The 25,247-nt window shown below is 32.9% G+C and overlaps 1 protein-coding gene across 4 annotated transcripts in view; it reads right to left on the bottom strand.

Annotated features, from left to right (window-relative positions):
- The window catches only part of RABGAP1 (RAB GTPase activating protein 1), a 134,616-nt gene that overhangs the window by 71,944 nt on the left and 37,425 nt on the right, over window positions 1–25,247 (bottom strand). For all 4 annotated transcript variants that reach the window (XM_032478374.1, XM_032478372.1, XM_032478375.1 and 1 more), the window contains 10 exons: window positions 24,169–24,373; window positions 21,688–21,862; window positions 20,953–21,110; window positions 17,372–17,482; window positions 16,929–16,995; window positions 16,079–16,181; window positions 14,965–15,134; window positions 8,780–8,954; window positions 4,973–5,066; window positions 1,184–1,334 (listed from right to left, as the gene is read on the bottom strand). In XM_032478374.1, the coding sequence (XP_032334265.1) occupies window positions 1,184–1,334; window positions 4,973–5,066; window positions 8,780–8,954; window positions 14,965–15,134; window positions 16,079–16,181; window positions 16,929–16,995; window positions 17,372–17,482; window positions 20,953–21,110; window positions 21,688–21,862; window positions 24,169–24,373 (1,409 nt within the window). The remainder of the gene's footprint in view (window positions 1–1,183; window positions 1,335–4,972; window positions 5,067–8,779; window positions 8,955–14,964; window positions 15,135–16,078; window positions 16,182–16,928; window positions 16,996–17,371; window positions 17,483–20,952; window positions 21,111–21,687; window positions 21,863–24,168; window positions 24,374–25,247) is intronic.

The raw sequence follows: 25,247 nt of genomic DNA, 5'->3' as shown, positions 1-25,247 counted from the left end.
TCATATTCCTCATAAAGGCTCTCCTACACTCCCAGGCGATATTAATCATTACTTTTGATGGTTCCTACTGCACTCTTCCAGACTATCACAAGACAAATGTCTATTATATGAGTTAATTGCTTTCATGTTTGACCTCCTAGCTCTAGCACTGTGGTTGCAATAGGCACTCAATAAATGCTGGTTAAACAATTACAGCAATGTAATGGAGGGAATCAGAATACTTGTTCTGGAGAGAAAAAACATCTATCTGGACATAAGATGATGAATAGAAACACTAATATTTTGAACAAATTAAAGTCATTTTCAGATGAGGAAAGATCAAATTTCATGTTCAAATGCTGTTCTTACTTATAAGGCTTCCCCTCCCCCCACTTTATAGAGATATTATTCATTTCCTGTTAAGGTTTTAATATATTTTTTTTAAAGTTTCACCTTTTCTCACATTGAAAAATTCTCATATATTATTGAGAGTTCCAAGCATTTATTCATAACTCAGGTTTGGGATTTGCACACCACTGGAGAAACTGCTTCCTAAAGATAGACACTTGAAGAATTTTAGAAAAAATAAAACTGAAAACCAATAACATGGGTGCAAAGGCACAAAGCACTCCATGACCTTGCAGAAAATTAGTTTAAACTCTTGTATACTTGTATAAGGAATAGTTTTTGTTGCTTCGCTTGCAAAACTTTGAGGAATTCATGAATTTGAAAAGGGGACACTATAAAAAATGAGAATTTTTCACTTTAGAGGAATGAGCTCAAAGGAGATATACTTTAAGATAATAAGAACCATGTTCTTCCAATTGTAAAAAAAAATAGGCCTTCCCTAGGAAAACAACATTTCTGTGAAGTGTGAAAAGGACTAAATAAACAACAGAAAGTTTTTTACATATGGCATAGAAAAACTGATCTAACTAAAAATGAAATTATGGTCAAAAAGTATTCAGATACACAATGGGTAGAGGACATCTTCTGCCTGGGAAGTGAAAAGGAAAGAAGAAAACCTATGCCTTCTCATTTGTGCCAACACTAAAAATAACGTTGGGCTAGAAGTATGAAAGTTCTAGTGTTATGTTAGATAAAGGAATTGGATAAAATTCTTGGAAATCAAATAGTTACAATAATCTTGGCATAAAAAATTTCTACAAGGACTAATGCTGTGGCTGAATTATCATCCCCTTACCTTTGTGATGAGAATTCGGTATTTTTCTACCAGGTGGTCATTGTTGTGACAACCTGCTAGTAGCTGCCAGACTTCTCCTCGAAGAGCTTCAGGAACACCACTTCTTACTAAGGATGACAACTGCTTTGGCCTCACACTCAAGTTGAGATGCCTAAAGATTAAGCCATAATCCACAAGTTTATAACAGACGTATTCTCTAAAAGAGTATTATTTTTATGAAAGCTAAACTAAATGATATACAAAGACTTAATAAAGGTAACATATTAATAAGGGAAAAAAAGCTTTTGAACTAGATGTGGCCAATATATAACTGTAAAAGACTGGGTGAAGGAAACAATTCTGCAGACTGCTTAAGTATCTTTAAATTATTGCCTTTTTTTTTTTTTTGATAAAATGCAAAACTGGAAACCATAGCTTCATGGTTGTGGTTTGTGTAAGAAAAACAAAGCAAAACCCCCAAATTCCAATCAGTGGACACATTGCCAAAGATAAGAGCTTGGCCCTGCATCAAAATTGACAAGAGAACTGTGTATTTTTATATTTTAAGTTTAAATAAACATTTATTCTAAGTTAAAATAAATATAAAGATAAATGCTTTCAGCAGTTTTTATGAAACCTTGCTTCAAGTAACTTTTCTGAATAACTATGGTGGACAAGAAAGTTTTTATTGTACAATTATAATCTCATAACAAGTTATTAAAGTGTCTGAGCTTCATTTATCTCATCTACAAAATGGGGGAAATAAAACATACTGAAATGTTGGCATTAATTTACAAAGTGCTTTTGCATAATCTCATTTGATCCTCACAACATCCATCTGAGGTATGTGGTAGTATCTTCACTTTTACAGATGGAGAAAGAAGTTCAAGGAAGTTGATTAAAAGACTGAGATAGTCCTCAAATTCTAAGACCAATCAATCTGTCACAGCTGCTTTGTGATTTGAAAGCCACCATTACTTACTCAATAAAGCAGGATCCTTACATGGAGAAGATCCCGTGACTATCAGATTTGAACAGAAGTTACTAATACAAAATAACCACTATCAAAATATAAAGGTCTGAGACTTTTATCAAAATTCTCCCAAAATTCTAGCAGAATGATGCATAATACATTTTAAAATAGTTAATTCTGTGATGTTAGGACCCTAATACAGCAGCCATAGACAACTGAGTATAGTTTTATCCTTGCTTAGGCAAAAAAAAAAAAAAAAAAAAAAAAAAAAAAAAAAATATATATATATATATATATATATATATATATATAAAGTTGAAGACTTAGAAGCAGAAAGAACAAGAGTAGCTCTATTAATAAATTCAAGGATTGGGTACACTATGGCCTATGGGCCAAATCTGGCCCACCACCTGTTTCTGTAAGTTAACTTTTATTGAAATACAGCCATTTTTATCTCTTATGTATTGTCTATGGCTGCTTTCCCACTACAACAGCACAATTGAGCTGTTACAACAGAGAGTATTGGCCACAAGGCCTGAAATATTTACATGTGACTCTTTACCAAATCAAACCAAACCAAACAAAAAAATCCTAACCCTAGGTTTATTTGCTAACCCTAGCTTGATTTATATTGGTAAACTTATTTTCAGAATAATTTTGTCACTGATGATAGTAACTTTACCTAACTCAGTATACTACTTTATTACTGACATTAGTTCTCTTACCCAGTAAAAGTCACATTAAAATGAACCTTGAAAGTAAGAGCTCAAAAGTACTATTTATTACCAATACTACCACTAAAATCCAATGTAGAGTTAAATAAACCAGCTTTGGGATCAGACTTGACTGTGTTAAACAAATTCTGGGTCTGCCATTTACTAACCAGAATTGTTGACAATCTCTAAGCCTGTTTCCTCATCTATAAAAATGGATACTAGTTTATGAATGTGTTATAGTTGAAATAGAGCACATAACTTAGTGCTGGGTATATGGTAAATTCATTACTTCATAATATGATTACTACTATTACAACACCTTCTTTTTTTCAATCTAGAATAATCCTGAATGGTGGTTCTACAGACTTGTACTTTGCAAATGAAGAAATAAACTCAGAAGAGTTAAATGACTTGCTCAAAATCGACTGCTTGAAAGTAGGAGGTAGGATCTGAAGTCAGGTCCTCCAGGCTCTAAAAACGTCATAATATTGTGATGCTTCCTATCTATAGAACACATATAATAATTATGAAAAAATTATGATGAAATAAATTGGAGAAGGGAAACTACTATTATTTCTGAAGACATGACTGAAACTAGCAAAAACAGTTTTAAACACCCTGAAGACAGTTGAGACAGATGGAAATAGTTAATATATTTGAGGGAGTAAGAGAAGGATGTAATTTAATTAAATGAACAATTAACAATTAAATTAACAAAATGAATAAACAAAGCTTGATAACAAAACAAATTCCAAGCAATTGTCTTTAACGCTACTGAGTTCATCGCATAAACTCTAGAGTGTAAATGCTATATCTAAATGATTTTAAATATATTATGTAACCATGTCAAGACTCAATTACATTTCTATTTTAATCAGAAACCTTTTTATACAGATGAAATTCATGCCAGCAGCAGTCCAAACACTCTAAATTCACTAAACTGAAAATATATTATGATGAGAGCATCAGCAGGTTTGTCTCCTGATTGCTAAAGAAGTATCAAAAATAAATGAGAACTATTCCCCTGGGGGACTTTTGCAGAGTTCATTTATTAAAACCACTTGTATGAAGACAAACCACGCTTGGTTTGCATTCCCTTCCTGTACACATTTGACATTTCCCAGTGTGGAGAGTGTTTTACCAAAAGTGTAAAGCACTGTTAGAGTGCTAGAAGCAGATGATGCCCATTTGTAGTCCTATCCCTTAAGGGCATGAAGTTTTTTGTTTGTTTTTTGTTTTTTAATGCTGAGACACAGTTTTACTAAGAATAGAGTAAAAGGCTTCAACAGTTGAAACTCCAGAGAAAAATCTGACTCCAAAGTAACAGGCCCACAGGGAACTTATATGACAACCCTAAAAACCAGAAAGTCAGAAAGAGAGAACTGCTCAGATCATTTTCAAGTTCAGCTCTTTTCAGCATATACTGGCATCCTACACAGTGGAAAAAGGAAACTGCATCAATGCCTCACCAACTAGATACCACAGTGTCTCTGATTTCATTAATAAATACCTGAAAGTAGTGTATTCTTTTTAGACAGTCTACAGGATATTGCTTAACACTGTTGTCAAACTGTCTCTTGAGCTAATGAGAAATTCCTGAATTTTACAAGTGTTAAGTAGGAAAAGTTACCAGTAGAGCAATTAATATATATCATGTTTGTAACACTTTGCTCTGACACTTTAGGCACATAATAGAGATAAGGAAAATCCCACCTGGAGTCTCTATCATGGTTCTATGTATTATGTGAGCATCTTCTGAACGTCCCTGATTTTGTGTAATGTCTTAACTATTGTGCATTATCTTAAACAGGCAGTGGTTCATAATGGCTTCAATATAAAGGACCTCTTTCTTTATTTATTCTCTCCATGGATTCCATGTTTGAATAAATATTTTCTGTAGCAATGAGAATTTATTAGGTTTCTGATATTTTGAAAGTTGATTTCAGATCTTTACTATTACCCTTATAAATCTCTAAAAACAGAGAGATTCTAGAACATGAACCTCATACTTAGATTACTCATAAAATTGGCTCCAAAACTGAATACTGTAGTTAGGTAAAATTCCATATCCATAAAATAAGAATAGCAGATGAAAAGGAGAACTATTTTATTACAACTTACCATTTAGACAGCAGTTCTCCCCACGTTTCAAGAATTTTTTCTGCACATTCTTTGGATACATCACCAGATCCACTCAAGAGAGGTTCATCATTATCTTTAATAAACAGAACACACAAAAAAGGGTAACAGAGGTGGCTATGCTAGCCAGAAGAATGACATGGAAACCTAACAGTCAAACTGGAAAGATTTTATTGGGAGCACAGTGTCATAATTTCTCTTTTAGTATACAGGTATAAATACAAAGAAAATAAAAAACGGTCCTAGGTGGAATGTTGTTGTAATCTTTTTAATTCTCTTTTGCTTTCCATATAGGTCCATATTATGTCAATGGCAGAAAAGAGCCATTTAATTATAAAATGAGAGAACTCAAAATGTGGTATGTTCTCTCACCTACTCCAAAGCAAATAGCTTTATGCATGAAAATATACAGCAGTCTTTTGTATAACAGTTAATAAAATTACAAACCATGTAGGAAACCAAAATAGGAAAGTAGAGAATATCTGAATAAATTATGATACATGTTTACAATGTAAATGCATGTTGACATTTGTTTACATAATGATCTGGTAAAATACCACATAAAATAAAAATATCAAGAGCTAAATCTTCATCATAATCTAATCTATATTAAAAAATAGAAAACAGTCTGGAATGAACTACGGCAAGACATTAACAATTACTGACTCTGAATGATGGAGTTATGATTATTCCTTTCCTCCTTCATGTTTTTTTGAAATTCTAAATTTTCTACAATGGCATAGATTACTTTATAATAGAAAGCACAAAAATATTAAAAAGGACCAAAATGAATCATTTCAAACTGAGTTCAAGTAATTAGGAAATGTCAATTCAAAAAAGAATCTAAAGACTGTAAGACATGAAGACAGTGAAGAAAATGACAATGATAAAGGTGTGTGAGAGAAAATTGAAGTGTAATGAAAGTGGGGGCGTATGTGAACTTAGATCTATTTAATCAATCTTCTTTTGTTGGACATTTGGAAAGTTTTCAACTTTTAGCTACAAACAGTATCAGGATGAATATAGCTCATCACCTTTATTGACTATATGCCCAGAAGTGAACTTCCTGGGTTAAAGATGTATGCCTTTAAGGATTTTGAAGCTTACTGACAAACTGCCTTCCGAACAGTTTACCAGTTTACATTTGCACTAACTGGGTGCAACAGTACTTGTCTCCATGTGTCCTCAAACAATGCTGTTTCTAGATTTTTGGGCTTAACCTGCCTGAAAAAGTTTGGATCTTTAACTGCTGATGATTACATCATGAATTTGCACCCTTTTAGATAGTACACCTGAAAGCACAAATTTTAAAGGTTCAGAAATCCAGTATACTTATTACTAAACTTCTTTACATTTTAATGTCTTAAATATTATCACCAATTTTGATAGTGAGACAGGGAAGAGGACAGACTGAATATCAAAGAGTCATCTGCAAATGGAAAAAGAAGGGAGAAAATCTTGAGGACACTAAGATAAACTTCCCCTGTTTCACTATTTTGCCAGAATTGACCCTACTTTCTAAATGCCTTGAGTAATTCTCTACTCCTTAAAATATCAATATAATACAACTCTTTGGGAGACAAAAGCTACAAAAAATGTATTAAAATTTACAAGAGATGACAGTTCCTTCAAGGAGATTAGGAAGACCTACCTTACAAAATTCTCTTTTACTGTTTAAATGTGTTTAGAATGCTGTTTCTGAACACCTCCCCTTTATAACTCCTGGTTTCCTGCCCTGTAAGTACGTATGTCCTGTGGTAAGGAGCCTCTCTAGAGGATTACTGCCATTTCTTTCCAGGGAGCAAACATCACAACAGGACCAAATTCTCTGGTTTGTATGCTGGGCTAGAGAGAACTGAAAGATGCCATGTCTGTAGTCTTCTTCATTTCCGGTTCTCCTGTCATTGGCTTTTCACTGTGGAAATGGATCCCAGGAGGGTTACTCATCCTGCAAACATTTACTGAGCACCCATTATGTATCAGGAATTGAGTTATACACCAGGAAGAAAATGTGGGGGAAAAAAGGACACATTCTCTTCCTTTACAGAGAGCTTGTGTTCTAGTGTTCCCTGATTGTCCCATGGACTGCTTACTGCCATTAGTCCTTATCTTTCCCTAGTTAAGAGTTGTCAGTTGAAGCCCTTTGAACACCTTCAATTATACTGAAAAATGTATGCCTGCTATAGATTAGAACTACGTCTCAGTCTGGATATTATCCATTAGATGGGCCCAAATTTCTTTGTAACTAGTAGATATCCTTTAACATCTATAGTATGGAGATTAGGGTTTCATAATAAATAAGAGCGTCTTGTTGAATTTTTGGTGTTTTTTACGTTGCTGAGTTTGAGAGGAAGAGAATTTTATAAACTTTTATCTGCTCTGCCATCTTAAGCAGTGCTGACCTAGAAGGGAAACTGCAAGTCTCCAGACTACCAGCTATACAGTAGACAAATCTCAAACAATGGGAACAATTTCACCTTTTTCAGCCTGAAAACATGACTTAAATTGGCTCTGCAGGGAGACTCTACATTGTATCTCTGACTTCTCAAAAACAATACATGTGCTTTCTTTGCACCTCAGAATGCTTTCTGTGAACCAAATGCCCAGAGATGATGACAGGATAGAGTTCAGACTCTTAACTCACAGACCTGGATTAAAATCATCCCTGCCAATTTCTAGCTGTTATGACCCTGAGTAAATTCACTTTTCTGAGATTTCCACTTCCTTACGTTCAAAAGAAGGATAATAATAAGTCCTATTTTTCAGGATATTTGTGAGGATTATACGAACAAAGTATTATTTTACTTTACAAATAAAGTATCTATCTACCACATATTAAGCATCTAGTAATTGGTGGCCACTGATGTTACTAATAAATGATCCTAAGTTGACCAGTCACAAAAGGAAAAGTTACAGGGAACAATAAGAATTGGAAAGTCAGACTTTGCTCTAAACTTGAAAAAAGTACATATAATCCTGGATATGTATTTCTTTTAACCCAATCAAACATTCCTGCCACCCTCATACCTGTGTTAATGTAATTTCTTAGCCAGAAATGCCCAAACCATTTATCCCTGAATTCTCCTTGCACTTTAAAAGTGCTAGCTAAAAACTATTCATGATGCCCCACTACATAGCCCACAATGATACATGAATTCTCCTCTACGAATGTCCAGAACACTGCCTGTGAGCCTCACAGAGGCACATGCCTCATATGACCTTCTCTCATAATCAGCTTGTTTCTTACCTTAAAAATAAAGCTCTGGTACAAAACAATAATTTGGAAAATGTCTCCCAAACTTTCACTTTTCCTGTGCTCTTTCACTCCATTTCTCACTTACATACAGTATCTTTTCACAGAGATTGACAGACTGACAAATTAGTTCAGATATAACCATGAAAAATAAGAGAAGAAAAAAGAACTGGCTGATTCCTAATGTGTATCAGTGTAGAAATCCAGTAATGTATACATCAGTTGAGGTGGGAATATTTATTTAGGTAGAAACTATGTCAATTTGATCTAAAAAGGTGCTGTTTTAATACACTAAGCTGGCATAGAATGATTCTTTAAAAATAAAAGCACTAATTATAAATCTTACTTTTTATAACTTGATTACAATTATCTTAAAGAAAGTTCTACATTAACCATTTTTAATTTACCATAGTCCTTTGCATATTTACTGAAAGAATTCAAAATACTTTGTCACATTATCAATTCCCTAATAAAGTTATAATGGTCTGCATGGCCCACCACCCTAAAATAGGAATTAAGCTCTCCCTATGAGTTACCTTCCTCTTCATCATCTTCTGGAGGAGAAGGGATTATTGAGCTCTGAGAACCAGACTGTGGCAGGCGGACTGAGGGACTGGCTGTAGTTTTCCTCCTCTCTCTTTCTGATTCACTTTCCAAGCATACAACTTCGTATAAAGTGTCACTATTGTTCTTTCTCTCCTTTTGCTTTATCTTGAAGATGAAAAAATATTATATATTAGGTGATAAAATTCTTTATTTTTCAACTGAGTACTAGTTCTGATTTCATACAGAATGAGAATAAAAAGATACTACTTTGAATATCTGAACTAAATGTAACCTTTTCTAAATAGAAGAATAAATGCTTAGATTTAAAACCCTTATGAAAATAAGATATTTACTGAGCAGGACTCTAGCTTTGCAATTTTATTTCTGGTATTCAGATTGTATCATCAAATATCCAACTACCAATATTTAGTAAGTGTGAACTAAAAAGTTAACCATTCTGTAGCTTCCAAGTTACTTTAGAGTGTCATTCAAGATTTCCTATATAAAACTATACACAAAGAAAATGTTTGAAAGTATTCTAAAACATAAAGCTTAGGACTAGAAAGTTCTCTTAACCACCTCCCTGCCCACAAATCCTTTAGCTTAATTTTAACAGTACAGAGAACTTTTCTTCAATTAAAAGCTACAAGGGGTGGGAGGAGAGGCAAGTGACAGAAAAGAGATTAACAGAATCTATAAAAAACTTGAAACTCAAATTGTTTTGTATTTTAGGTTTATTTCGAAGAAAACACATAATAGTTTAAATTGACCTAAATTAAAAACTAAGAATAGGGAATATAAAACTTTACCAGAATAGTATTTAAATACATTAACATTCCATATTGCAGCCAGTTTCAGGAGGAGAAAAAAAGTGAAATATACAGCAGAAGGAAAAGGCAGAACTGTAGGAAAAGATACAGAGACAACTAGGAAGGTGGTAACACCAAAGAGAAAGACATACAGGCATAAAGTAAAAATATAGAAGGCGGGGGGGGGGTGGGGGCAATAAGAGGTTCATTAGGTACAGAAATACCAGGCGGAGCTGATTTTATGATCTTAATGATCATTTGAGTTCTTAAGAAAAATTACCCCAATCCTGAAAGGCAAAGATAGTGGCAACATGTCCTTTCAGTATCATCCTAAGGCACTATTTAATACAGTAGTAAGTAAACTTTTCTGTAAAGGGCCAAAAAGCAAGTATCTTGGGCTATGTGGGCCCCTGCTGCAGCTACTCTGCCACTGTGGTGCGAAAGCAGTCACAGACAGTAAGTGAATGTGGCTGTGTTCCAGAAAACCTTTATAAAAACAAGCACCACGCCAGATCTGACGCACAGATCCAGATTCACCAACTTTTTTATTAACATGTCCACTCAAGGGCTGTTTAATTTTCTAAATGAATAAATGATTTTAACTTAACTACTTACTATTAATTAAGGACCCTGACTCTGTGAAGTTACATATTAATCTGGAGGATATGCAAATGATTTCTGTCCAATAGAAAAGACAACCCAAAGGTTACCTATAAGATATCCACCAGTTTTGTTTCTAACTAGCACTCTTGTTCTAACATCCTTTTTTTTTTTTTTTTTTTTTTTTGTAAAGAAAGGACTATTTAAACTTGCATTCCTCAAATACTTAGAACGAGCTTCACCATCTTACTGGTTCCCTCACTACTTAATGCATTAAATTAAAACCTCTGACATGTTCATTTCTAAATTTGTAACTATGATTTTTAACTTTCAAATATTATACTTTGATAGGGAACAGGATTTACTTCTTTTGTTTTGTTATAAATTACTCTCTGAAACATTAGTTAACTGCTATCTGCAACAGTTCAAAGATCAACAATAGCTCTTTATCTTCAAAAAATTTTTCTCAAAAACTATATAAACATAATAAACACTGTAGTTCACCTAGAAACTCTCTGTGAGTAACAGTGATCAGAGTACTATTACTTTTTGAGTCAGATAAATATAAAGTCAAGAAGTAGACCACACCTGTAAGCCAAGAACCCCAGCTATTAAAAATGTTCATTGTTGAAGCTGAGTAAAAGTACATGGGGGTGAATTATACTACTCTTTTTATTTCTGTGTGCACTTGAATTTTCTATAATAAAAAGCTTTTAGAAAGCACTCTTAAAATACAAAAAGTAGATGGGAATAAATGGAAAGACATCACATATTCTTGGAAAAAAATGACTCTATATTGATATAAAGATGTCAATTCTCCCCAATAAAAATACCAATAATTTTCTTCCAGAGCTACACAGGTTGAATATAAAGCTTATATGAAAAATGAACAATTAAGAATATCTAGCAAAACCCACAAAAGAACAGTTGAGTAAGTAAGCCTTATCAGATAAAAAAATATATTTTAAAGTCTACATAATTAAAACACTGATATTAGTGAACACATAACATAAAGACCCATGAAAAAGAATATAAAAACATATAAAAACCAGAAATAGATCTACGAAAATCTGACATATGATAAAGGTGGCATCTTAAATACTGGGGGAGAAGTTAGGCTTTTCAGTGAATGATGTTGGGACACTTTTGGGGACAAGAGAATGGCCATTCGGAAAAGATTAAATCAGTACCGATCTGGAAGAAAATACTAATGAATCAATGATCTAAATAAAAGTAGTCAAATGAAACCATATAAATAATAAAAGAAAATGTATAAAGTCCTTTATTACCAGGGACTAGGGAAAGCATTTCTAATTATGATCCCAAATCCAAAAGCTTTAAAGGAAAAATGTGATAAACTCAAGTATATAAAAAGAAATTGTGTGGTAAAAAAGCCCTAACACTCACCACAATTTAGGTCAAAAGACAAGTGACAAACCAAGAGAAATATTTGCAAATTATATCTCAAAGGGTTATTATGATCTCTTCAAATACATAAAAAGCCTCTAAAAATTGAGAAGAAAAGGCCAAAACCAAAGAGCAAAAAAGATGGAGACAACCCACAGAAAAGGAAAGGAAAATCACCCTTGTATATATTAAAAAAAAAAAAAGCTTGCTTTCATTCATCAGAGGATAAATTAAAACTACCATCAGATCCTTATGTTTGATAACACACTCTGACAAGCCTGTGGAGAAATTCTTTAGATTTAAGTGTTTTTTCCCCTTTCCTCTGTCTCACTGAGGTTCCACCATCCCTCTTAATAAAAATAGCTAAAATGTATGAAGAACATACTATATACCAGGAACTACTCCAAATGTGCTGTACAGTTTCTCACATAATGTCACAATAACACTATGAGAAAGATTCTACTGCTGTCATTTTATAGCTGAGTAAATCAAGGCTCAGGGAGTTGAAGGAATTTGCTCCAAGTCATAATAAAGCCAGTCAACGGTAAGATCTCTGTACTCTGAGTCAAAAGCCAAGTTCTAGATAACCCTATTCTAATCCTTTGTTCCTGCCACAGGGAAGAGATGGAAGAACAGTCCTAAGACCCAAGTTTACTTTTTACCTCTTAATGTGACACTGAAAAGAAATCTCTAATCCTGTCTGCTTGCTACCATTTTCTAACTATAACCAAAAGGGCTAACTTGGAAACACTGGAACTAAAATATTTACTGCTATAGAAAAGTATATTCAAGTAAATCCACATACAACATTATAATCTTATATAATGGAATTTCAAAGTTACATGCAAAGAAAATCAATTTAAAATATTTATTTAGAACTATTATGTGCTAGTTACTTGGGATAAATCAGTGAACGAGTCAGATTAGGAATACTGCCTTAGTAGAGGTTTCTAATATGGAAAATAAGTAATAAATAAAATAAAAAGAAGTATATTTTGTGGTATACTGGAAGCTAATACCCTTGTGAAAAAAAAAAAAAAGAAAGAAAAATGTATGATTGTGGAGGGAAACAGCATCAGTGGATAACTGGGCAAACTGCAGTGTTAAATGGAGTAGTTATGAGTTGCTAGGAAGTAAATCTGAGCAAAAACCTGAAGATGATGAGGACTGGAAGGAGGTGAATAATAGCACGTGGGATCCAGGGAAAGAGCATTCTAGGCAGAATAACAGCAAAGCCCCTAAGATCACGTTTAGAGCAGAGGAAGCTAGCAAGAAGTAACAGCACGAGAGGAATTAGTCTGTGATGTAATAGGCATCAGATCATATAGTGTCTTACAAACCCACTATAAAGACTTAGGATATTATGGAGTAAAATAGGGTTAAAGGATTTTGAGCAGAAAAATGATGTGATCTGACATTAGGCTGCTGTAATGAGGATATATCAAAAAGTGACAAAACAGAAATAGGGAGATGAGTGAAAAGGCTTGTGCAATAATCCAGCTAAAAACAATGATTCAGTTGAGGTTAACATAACCTAGGTGGTAAGAAATGGTCATATTCTAAAATTTTTTTTTCGGGGGGGAGGGTATGATTATTTATTTATTTTTAGAGGCAGTAGTAGGGATTGAACCCAGGATCTTGTGCATGCTAAGCACGTTCTCTACCACTTGAGCTATAACCTCCCCCTAGGTATGTTTTTAAAAGTAAACAGAATTTCCTGATAGACTGGATATGGGGTGTGAAAAATAAAAGAGTATAATTCTTGGCCTAAGCAACTATTAGGGGAAGATGCCTATAAACTGATTTAGTAAAAACAGGTAGGTAGAACATTTTAGGGGTAGAGGATGAGACATTTTTGGACATGGTAAATCCGAGACGTCCTGAAAGCTTAGTAAAGGAAGGGTATTTAAGGAGGAGGGAGTAATCACCTACATCAAATGTTGCTGACAGGTCAAATAAGGTGAAGACTCAGACTGACCACTGGATTTAGAAATTTAGGTCACTGTCAAGGAGTTCTGATACAAAGGAAAGCAAAGAAAGGAGCAGAAAGTAGTGGGGCAATGGGGCCAAAAGAAGCTAAAAGAACGAAACAGAAATTTCATTTTCTGCCCACCACAGGAAAGACAGAGTATGGAGTTTGACTTTGACCAAATTAACTGACTTTTTTTTTTTTTTAACTTACTCAGAAGACTGTAACAGAGTCTCTGGAATCTATCATTAAAAATGCCTAATATATAATCCCATATTACTAGACCAAGAAACATGAAAATGTGACTCACCAGACATCAGATTTAGCAGTTAAGGATTTTAAAAGTGGCAATATTGCAATAATGCTCAAGAATATAAAAGGTCTGCTTAAAATAAAAGGTTAAAGAGGCAATCTCATAAGAAACAAACTATTAAAAAAAAAAAGAACCAAATGGACATTATAGGAAAAAAAAAATACAAGATCTGAAATTTTAAAAAAATTTATTGAATGGAGTTAACAACAGACTGAAGATGACAAAAGAGTGAAGTGAATTTTAAGATACATCAATAGAGAGTATTCTATCTGAAAAAAAAAACAAAAAATATTTGAAAAAATAAACAGAGCCTCAGAGATCTGTAAGACAGTATCAAAAGGTCTGAAATACATATAACTGGAATCTCTTAGGAGAAAGAAGAGAGATGGGGCAGGGAAAAAAGTTGAGAGAGATAATAACGGGTCAGAATTTCCCCAAAAAGGATAAAAGAAATAAAAACATAAATTTAAAAATTCATGAAGCCCAGCAAATCCCAAAAAGAAAAAAACAAAAACAAAAACACATGTAAGCATATAATAGTTAAAGGTCTGAAAATCAAAGATAAAAAAACAGCCTCAAAGGCAGCCAGAGGAAATGATTCATTACACCGAGGAACAATATAAATGCATTCCAACTTCTCACCAAAAAGAATGAAAACCAGAAGACTGTGGAATGACACCTTGAAGTGCTAAAAGTAAAAAACCGTCAACCCAGAATCCTATATCGAGTGAAATATCCTATAGGAATAAAAGTGAAATAAAGACATTTTCAGATAAAGATATCTAAGAGTTATGTCTTTAGTAGATCTGCACTAAAAGAAATTCTAAAAGAAGTTCTCTGGGTTAAAAATGATACCAGACAAAAACCTGGTTCTTCAGGAAGAAATGAAGAGCAAAAACAATGACACCATATGTGGGTAAAAATAAAAGACAATTTCTCTTAATATGTTTAACATATACATGTGGACTGTTTAAAGCTTGGGTTAGTGATAAATTGATAGCTTGGGTTAATGATAAATCAGCCACAGAAGTAATTTCTCCTATTCCCCTTTTATATTTATTAAAAAAAATACAGTACCTGTTTTAGTTTCAAAAAGAAATTTTCAGTAGTACTACGTTTGCTGAAGGGCCAGAATAATCTTTCATTAGGTGAACAAACACGGACTTTTGTCTCCAAGAGAAAGCGAACAGGCTCCTGTACTTCTGTTATTACCAGATCAACAGCTGTGGTCATAAACAGCACTTTATCTACAGAGAGAGAAAGGACAAGCAAATTTAAAAACTGAAAATGTATTTGCTCACATGATGACTGTAAAAGTAATTACTTCTATTACAAACTTCCAAGATACCTTAAGGTAATCCATCAATTAAACAAAAAATTTTAAATCACTATTTAGAATTTTTTTCTTCTGTATTGAGAATTCTTTTCTTGGGTGGACTCCTTGAAGTGGCATTAGTTAAGTGACAGCAGTATGCACTTCAAAAGCTTATGAAATGTACTGTCAGATTGGTTTGCAAAAGTGGCACATGCCTTCTTTATGACTCTCTCATCAACACTGGGAATTCATAACTTTTCAATCTTGGTTAATAATGGTAAATCTCTGTTTACATCCTTTATACATGTATCTATAGTGCTCTGAATAACAAGAAAAAATGAAGAGGAAAAAAGAAATGCTCATTAAGAGGCATTAGTCAAGAAAATAATGTTACATTTTCAGGATAGGATATTATGCAGCCATTAAATGACATTCAGGAAGAGTATGAAATATCCTGAAAAAGGCTGTTTATGCACAGCATATCTGAAAAAGCTATGTATGAAACTGGTCACAGTGGTGCCCTTTAGGATGGGGTGCTGGGAACTGTGGTAGATGTTTCCTTTCCCTATATATCCTTTGAAGATTTAACTATATGTGCATATACTATCTCTCCACAAAAATAAATAATATTCAAAGTCTATAATTAAATAAGTACATAAATAGAATAGGAAGCAGGAAAAGGAAAAATGAAGAGAAGAGAGGGAGGGAAAAATATTTTATTTACAGTTCAAATTTAATAATAAACTCAAAGAACTATTTAAATTCCTTGGCTTCATCGGAATTATGTAAACACTATTTGTCAAATAAGCGGTCCTAAGACTTGGATATCTTTTTGGGACTGAAATTTCTGTTAATAACGTCAGCAATCTGCATTACCTTTAGGAGTTTCTTCATTTACAACTTGAAAATGTGGGGATTTTGGATTCCAGCTCCCAGTAATAACATAAGACTTTCCATCTGAACTTTTGCCCATAGATTCCTAAAGAAAAGAGTAAAAACAACATTAATGCCGAAGTAAGTAAACAAGCGCTAACCCCCATTCTGCTGCTTTTAAAAAACAGGTGTTGCAAAAATATGAGAACATGAAAGAGGATCATATATATATATATATATATATATATAGAGAGAGAGAGAGAGAGAGAGAGAGAGAGAGAGAGAGAGAGAGAGAGAGAGATACATATAAAACAAAAGTTAGGAGTATTTATGAATGATTACAGTCAAAATTAAAGATGTGTCATTATTTACACTACTGCTGCCGAGAAATCATATATAAAGAAAATGCTTGCAAATCATATCAACTTGTGTAAACATTAGGGAAATTATTATCTAAACCTATGTTGAACTCTTCCGTCAAGTGAACAATTCCTACAAAAGTTTTAGTTTTGAAAATAAAGATTTTCATATGATAGCAAAAATACTAATACCACCTACTTTAACAAAGCTCATGATAGTTTGCAAATAATTCTCTTACAAATTGTCTCCTTTGTTTGCCACATCAACCCTACACGAAAAATAAGAATTATTCATTATTACACAGTCAAGAAACTGAGGCTGAGACTAAGTAGGTCTAAGGTCAGACTAGTAAATAGCAAGTCAGAAATAAGGAAATTCCCTTATCTTTGTTTACTGCTTCATTAATGCGCTTTAACATTAGATTCAGTGCAACGACGTTTATAGACGAAAAACAATATATAAATTAAAAAAAAAAAAAAAAAGCCATCCTTACCAAATCTAACAAGTGCATATCACTATTTCGTACATCTTTTCCAGGGCTAAGGAGAAGGCCAAAACACCTGCAAAAAAAAAATAATAAGAATTTGGAAAAACGATGACAGAAAAAAGATGTTTAGGTCACTTAAAAAAAAATTCTTAATGATGGAAAAAAGCATACATTAAAATTATCAATAAATTAGCATTACCAAAATCATCCTTATTTCTTTACTCAAGAGAAATAAATTGCTTGCCTTTTATTATCACACAGTTGAAGTCAACATATTAGCTGAAGATTTGTAAGAGATAATTCAAAATGAATGAAGTATTCACTTCAATGCCCAAAAGAATTCCCTAGGGAACAAAGTATTTTGCAAATACATTTTGAATACAGTATATGGCTGCTTCACTAGATTGACAAAAAATAACATTTAAGCTAAACTAACTAAAGATGTTTACCTTTCAATGGCAAGTTCCTTATTCGTTGTCTGTTGCACATAGATGACAATCTTCTTATCAATTCCTTGGCGGAGTTTAAAGCATTGTCTGTCTTTATCTTTAGGAACTGCACTGTAGAAAAACATGTTCATTAATTTTGCAAAGTATTTTCTTGTGACATCTACCAGAACAATTCTTGTTATGATGTGACAATCAGGTACAGAAAAGAGTCGTTTTCTATGCTTGATTTTCAAATCATAACAGATATTTAAAAATCATCACTTGCCTCTTGATGTAAAAAATATCATTATTACTGTATGTAATCCACTAAACCATTACATAAACCATTTATAAAAGCTACAAAACCACTCTTACGCCCCCTAAAATGTGGCTTTAGTTTTTCCTTTTCTTTTGATGTGAAAATTAAATTAGGTATTTATAAAGCACCTAGGCACTCAAAAAATGTTATTTTTCCTTTCTATTTAGCCACTGGCTTTTTACAAATATATTACTGTTGACTGATCTGTTTAAATATATAATGAATAGAAGATAATTACAGATCCTTTGAATTTCAAAACAAGATACCTTAAAAAAAATAATAGAGATGAGGAAGATATGACCAAGAGTAAGCTATTGCCTAATACTTCCCTTAGTCAGTGATAAGTTTATTTGTAAACCTGGGTAATAACTATAAAAATAACACTCATGATACAGTTAAACATCAGCTTAAGAAAAAAGTTGAAAATATTCTTATAATGACAGTTGACCAAAATAATCCTCTAGTCTCCCACTTTCTCTAGCTCCTTTATTCTCAAAGGCTTATGGAAATCAGCCAATATACAGCAAATCAATACTGTGCCTTATTATCGTACAACTTTTAAGATAATGGCAACAGAACCATTAGGAGATACTATAAAAGGCTACATGAGAGCTCTGAGCATCTACTCAAACTAAAAAGTAGCTCTGAAGAAATAAAATTAGTTTGAAGCCCATCTGCACTAACACACTAGTAACCAATTCAAGATCATGTTATGATGCTGAGATCAGAAAATCAAAGAATCTTAGCAACAGAGTCTAGAAATGACAAACATGTACAAAGAAAAACTTCTGCACACCAAACTGTTAAATATTTGTGGCTGACAAAATTTTCACCTACAAGGATATGGACAGGTCTCAATTTTCAATTTGTATCAGATACACTAGTGTCTCTGCTCTGTGAAAGTTTAAATATAAATAAATATCTCATCTCTCATCAGTATTTAAAATAACAATGGATATAAAGTTATCTCTGAGACTGAACGGCAAGGGAAAGCTACATTAATAAGAATTATCCTGAAGAATGTAAGCAACGGAAGTTCACTTCACTGAAGTCAAGGGGTCTGGATTATATTTCTGGTCTTAACACTGTATCACTGAACGGATTCAACCAAGTAATTTTACATTTAATTCCTATTATATGAATTAAGAAACTGAGGTCCAGGCTTATTTTCCCTGGGTTTCTTTACCTTTAAAGCAAGAATATCAAATGGGGTACTTAGTAGATTAAATCAACCAGAAATGGTATACATGAAAATGGTCCATCTTCCTAAAGGCTAAACTGAAAGGCAGGTTTCTAAGTTTAATAAAGTAAGAATTATACTTTTTCAGAAATGAAAAGAAGAGCATTAATTCTTATCACAGCACTTTGTCTATACTTATGTTACAGTAAAACCACAATCTAGCTTGTGCTATGGTTAATTATATATACAATGTATTTCTTAAAAAGGGGGTAAGTCATATGGGTATTGTATTTTTTAATGTATAACTGATATATTAGTTTAAGGTATACACCCTAATGATTTGATATTTGTAATATATTGAAAAATGCATCATATTTTAACCATTCTACACTCTGGTTTACATTTAATTTCTACTTTTTAACTTTGCTATTATAGTATTAAGGGGAGCGTTCATGTTGATTAACTCTTTGGACACCTGAATGATTATTTCTGTAGATTAATTCCTAGACATATTATAGAATCACTGGATAAAAGGAAATGCATTTGAAAAGTTCAAATCTGACTAAGAAAGGCATACTGGTCAAAGATTTCATCCTTATATTAGGTTACACAACACTATTGTCTGCTGTAAACTACAAATTCAGTGAAACAATGCAACAAAAAGATAACATAGCCCTAACAAATGTGAAAAGCAAATCTGATCATCCAAGGGGTTTTCTCCTTGGTATGCGGGTGAAAAGAACAGGGATATTTGTGATAGTCATCTTTCTACCATGAATATGCCTAATCTCAGGAAGAAAAACTATCCCAGAGCTTCTCTTCTGAGAGATCTTACAAATCTTTCCTATTCATAATTGGAATTTATAAACAATCTACATAAATATCTTCAAAAAAAGGGAAAAAACAGTTTAAACAAACTTTTGTTTCTTAAAAAGGCAAAAATTATTACGAAGTTTACAGATTATAATTTCTACTTCTCAGGACAGGAATGTACATTGCAGAAAGCACCATTTTGCAGTGTTGCTCTGAGAACAGAAACGTAGCTAATAAGAAAGCATAGAGCACTCTGCCTCATACTTTACTGTACAAATCAAAGTTGAAGCTGCACGGTACACTAAACTGGCCAGCAGATGGCATGACAATTCCAAAGTCTTTGAAGGGAGAGCAATGGTTATCAGTTTTTCAAACAAATGAACCAATCATTGTGCTTCTCAATTTAAAAGCAAAATATATTAGAAATCACTCATATTTTGATATAATTTCATTTTATACATTTTATGAGGTAGTCAGGGAGGAAACAGACTTCTATATGCAACTATCAATTATGATCCCAAGAAGCACCCATTTTGTGGTATGAGCTATGAAGACAAAAAAAGTCAATCATCTAACAAAGTATTTTAAAGTTAGAAAGGATTTTAGAGTCTAACCACCTCATTTAACAAATAAGGAAACTACTGTCAGGAGATGTAAAGAAATGTGGGAAAAGGTCACACTGTTAATGGTAGCAATAAATAAACTAAACCTAAGTTAACTCCTATTCCAGGGTTATTTTCACTATTCAAAGAATCGTTTTACTTAAAAACCAAAACTACTTATTTCTGACTATATATGCAAGGTTAGATTTCAGGCAAATACCTCATTTCTCCCCTTCCAATGTGTTCAGATAAACCTTAATGGTAAAACTTGATTTCAACAGCCTTAAGATCTTTAGATTATTAGAACAAATCAACCAACCAACCAAAAACAAAACAAAACACACACAAAAAAACTCTGGTAAAACAAATCTAGTTAAAAATTCAGCTGATGTAGCTTGTTACTATTTCGTATCAGCAGTGAGCCAGTTACTCTGAGTCTGACTAAAAGAATATAGTAACATGACATATTTTTCCACTTGAAAGAATTCTTTTATTGTTTAAAATCCTTTACACTGCTTCTCTGCAAATTTGTCTATTTCTTTTCCCTTATCACTTACATTAAAAAAAATCTACCTATAAAAGCAATCACTTTATAATACAGAAGTTACATAATCTGACCTAGAATTTCCTAGATACTATAGCATGTTAATACAAACTCAAATAAAAAGAGTAAAATAAGATGCCCTACCTAAAATAACCTTTACCATCATCTTCTTTTATTTCTAATGACACAGAGAAGGTAAAGATGTCACTGTCAGGAGTCTGGGGTGCAGCAGTTGCAGAAAGTGGGGTCTGCTTGGCAGAGCGACGGAAGGCAGTGGCAAAACTGTAAAGTATCCGGCTCACCTACAACCAGACATGTTAGGAAATGGGCTGTTATCACAAGAAATAAATACTTTTGTTAAGGCTGAAGGTGACCTACTTTGTCTTTCCCCTCTTGATTTCTTTTGATAAATTATCTAATTTGTTAGAGCTATAGAGCAAGTAATACTAAAAACGGACAGGACAAAAAGATTTTAAAAAAGAAAATGACTATAAACACTAGAAACCCGAATGAAAAGTGATTTCCAAAATTGTTAGAAACTATCTGAATATGTTTATTATATATATATTAAAAAAATCCTACAAGTTTAGCTCTAAAAGGACAGTTTGCAAATGTGACATTGCTGGAACCACGATGCCTATCTAACCCAATCAAGCAGCAGCCAACTGGTCCTCCCTGACACTCTTAGCAACAACAAGGTTCTGGTTACCCAAACTTTCAGTTTATTCATATTTTAGCCCATCAAGCTGGAATAAATAAAACAGTAGCAGAAAATTTCATTTGGCTTATAAGTGACCATAATAAACACTGTAATCATTTCAACATAGTGAAGGCACAGATGAAGTTTCATTTGCAGACAGTTTCCTTTTAGGTACTTACAGCTTCTTGTATTTCGCACCGGAAAACATGTATTCTGAAAAGCTCTGCATTGTAATGACTTTCAGTGAAAGCAAAACAGTCACTCTCAGGAGTTCCATCATGCCCTCTGACACAGAAGAGAATTTTGTAGATAGGGTAGTTTGCTATTTCAGTGTTTGTCTGTGGATCTAAGAGTCTGTTCAGAAAAAAGATACAAAGAGATTAGAGGGATTGTGAACTATTTTCACTATATCCACATTATGATTCAAGATTCATCTTTCTAGCAAGAAGATCATACAAAACATTTTTGGTATGCTAATCATAATAATCTTAAATCTTGATAAGTAAGTTGTAAGTAGATCCTTAAAAGTTATTGATTACATAATTCCACAGTACTAAAAACCACATAACCCCATGTTTTAGGGAAGCAATCAGGAAGGCATGAATAACATCAATAAGTGTATTTTTTTTCACACAGTTTCTAACTAAATAAAGATTAGCGGGTAAATCAGACTACCAAAATAAACCATTAAAGCTGTGCTGCTCATTATCTGCTAAAAGAATTAACTAATTTGCTTTACTTTAAAAACAAAAAAACTGCTTTCTCAGAGTGAAGGACGTTCTTTTGATTCATGGCAAATAAGGGAGAGAGACTACACAAAATGTTAATATCTAAAAAATAAAAAATCATTAATGAAATCAAAAGAATGCCATTCATTGAAAATCAAAGAGATATTCATTCAAAAATATATTAATTCAACAAATATTTATTTGATACCTACAACATCCCAGGTTCTATTCTGGGCAAAGAGGATACAACTACGAAAGAATGAAAAGGAATTATGCAATTTCAACACTAAATGAGCAGGGCTATTGATGGCGAAAGTCCAGGGGATAATGGAAATACTTAAGAAGACCTAACTTCAAGTTCAAAGGCATTTTGATAAAAACTCTGAAAATATGAGGCAACTAGTTTTCTCATGTCTTTATAGAATTAAAATATGTTAGAACAAAGTGTAATTTCAGCTGTGGGAATGACTCTTGACTAAGAAACATACAGAAATGAGTACTAAACAAATTTTATTGAAAGTTTCACATTAATGAATACAGTAAAAATTAGTATTTGTGAGTGTGTGAAATAGTTTTTAAAATACTCAAGAGAAGAATTACATAGGCAGATAATTGGAATATTAATTAACTTACTGCTATCCCCACACAGTTACAACTTTACTACCATAAAAATCCAAAATGCTTGATGTTAGAGAAATATATTCTCATACACTGTTGATAAAAGTACAAACTAGGTCAATATTTCTAGATGGCTATTTGCCAATGTATGAAAAGCAATAAAATTGGACAAACGTTTGACCTAAAAAGTCTACATATAGGAATTCTGATCCTCAGAAAATTTAAGAATGTATAAAAATTTAGCTCGAAAATAATATTTATAAGAAAATCTATGTTAAGTGCTTATGTGCCCATATGACCAAAGTTTAATATCAGCTATTATTATTAGCACTTTTCCCATTAAAAAAATTTAAATGTGTAACATAAGAGATTGTTATTTCTGAATAATCCATCATATGCCATCATAAGTCAAATTTTTAATCATATTTATTGATATGGAAAGAGACTTACGATATAACAAAACTATGTGAAGAGAGCATGTTACAAAAGGGTATGTATTATAAAATTCCATTTTTGTTAAAAATGTTGATTCTAACAATTTAATAATTATACTTGCATATATACATACGTAATACACATATACACAAATACACACACATACAAATACACAATGAGGGTCCTGATAAACCAAGATGTTAGCTGTGTTTACCAATGGGAAAGTAGAAGAGTATTTTGCTAAATTTTTGCTTGTTTGTGTCTTCTGATTTTTCAGAAATAGGTGTGTATTTTTCATAATTAAAAAAGTTATTTTAATTTAGTTGTGTTCATCTCATTATTTAGAGTTCTGTACTTAGCTAGCTCATATATAGACATCTGATTGGCTACCTTTATTGTTATTTGTTTCAGTTAGTATAAATAATAGCCATTTCTAGAGACTTTTCTGGGCCTCAATTTCCTCATCTTAAAAATTTAGGAACTGTACTGGAATAGTTAATATTTACCAACAGGTTTTTCTAATTTCCAAAATCAGCATGAAATTCCTATTGAACTAACGTGTCAAGCTAGTATTTGTACTGGGGGAAACCAGAAGATATAAATTAATTAGTTAGGTCAACATATTTCAATAATCTCCAAAACATTTAAATTTCTAATGTGCTACACACAATTGGGATGGGGAAGAGTATAAAAAACTGTTCATATGAGTGACCATTTTTCATAAAGGTCACAATCCTTGAAAGATATAACTAAGTGCCAGATGAATTAAACATCACGTGAATAAAATAATTATGTGTTTTGTTCACTATTGCATCTTTCTAAAACTATAGGTCATAAATGTGATCAAATGTTACAAACATTTCACAAAGCTGGTCTTACCTCACAGTTCCTTCAGAAACATTCGGCACCGATAAGGTTACATCGAGGGATATCTGACACTGGCCCCTTAAGATGGACATCATCCTTAAGGCTTCCACTTCACTCCTGGGAGCATTTACTGAGGCACAGCCTAAATAAGTTAGTTTGCTGAAAACTACACTGTCCTCATCGGCCACTGGTGTGAATGGACTTGACCCCTCAGAATCTGAAACAAACAATTAGAGGTGATTTTCATTTTGATACTTTATTGACATGCATGTCAATAAAAATTGACAAGTTACATTTAGGTTCTAAAATTAAATACTAAAGAGATAGCAAGCCACTGGCTCAGAAGAAATACCCATTAAAGCCAGAAATCTCACACGAGAACTCTGTCATCAACACTAAAATTTTTAAGTATGGCTGTAGTGTCAATTCCAAATCTAAAAGGTAACCTGAGATTCAGATCTCATTTACCTTTCAGACTCTTCTAATTTGTTCTGACTTTTGATTTACATTCAGGTCAAAGATACAGTTAGTATTTTATTATCCTGAAAAATCCTGTCTCTTCTTTCTAATCTGCACTGTGTAATTATTTCTCTCATTCATCATTTTAGCTACTTTATCATCTTTTCTCAATCCCCTTGCTTTCCCTTTCCCAATAAACATCTACAGTTTTAACACCTTTTCCTCAATGAACCTTTATAATTGCTCTTTTCCTCCTTCCTTGCTATGTCTTTCAGCTCCCTTTTCTGACTTGGCAACTATTCCCACAGAGTTATACAGGCCTGGAGCAAACATCTCTTCACCAAGCATTATTCCTCCATTTCTCTAAAACTGTATTCAAATTCCTTCTTTCCTGAAAAAAAATCTTTAAACATTCTGAAGTAAGACTCCCTCAATGTCATATAACTACTGTTTCTCTTTCTTTGGTATAAATGACATACATTTAAAGGGAAATCAGAATGGTACACACTCCTCTCACATCCCCCTAACCCTCACATCCCCCTAAATCTAGAATCTAAAGATTCTAGAGAACATGATAACGTTTTTACTTGCTCCGAATCAAACCTAGTACAGAGTGGACACTCAAATATTAA

The sequence above is a fragment of the Camelus ferus genome, chromosome 4 (genome assembly GCF_009834535.1).
Source record: "Camelus ferus isolate YT-003-E chromosome 4, BCGSAC_Cfer_1.0, whole genome shotgun sequence".
NCBI classification, from domain to species: Eukaryota; Metazoa; Chordata; class Mammalia; order Artiodactyla; family Camelidae; genus Camelus; species Camelus ferus.
This window is presented reverse-complemented; position numbering and strand designations above follow the sequence as displayed.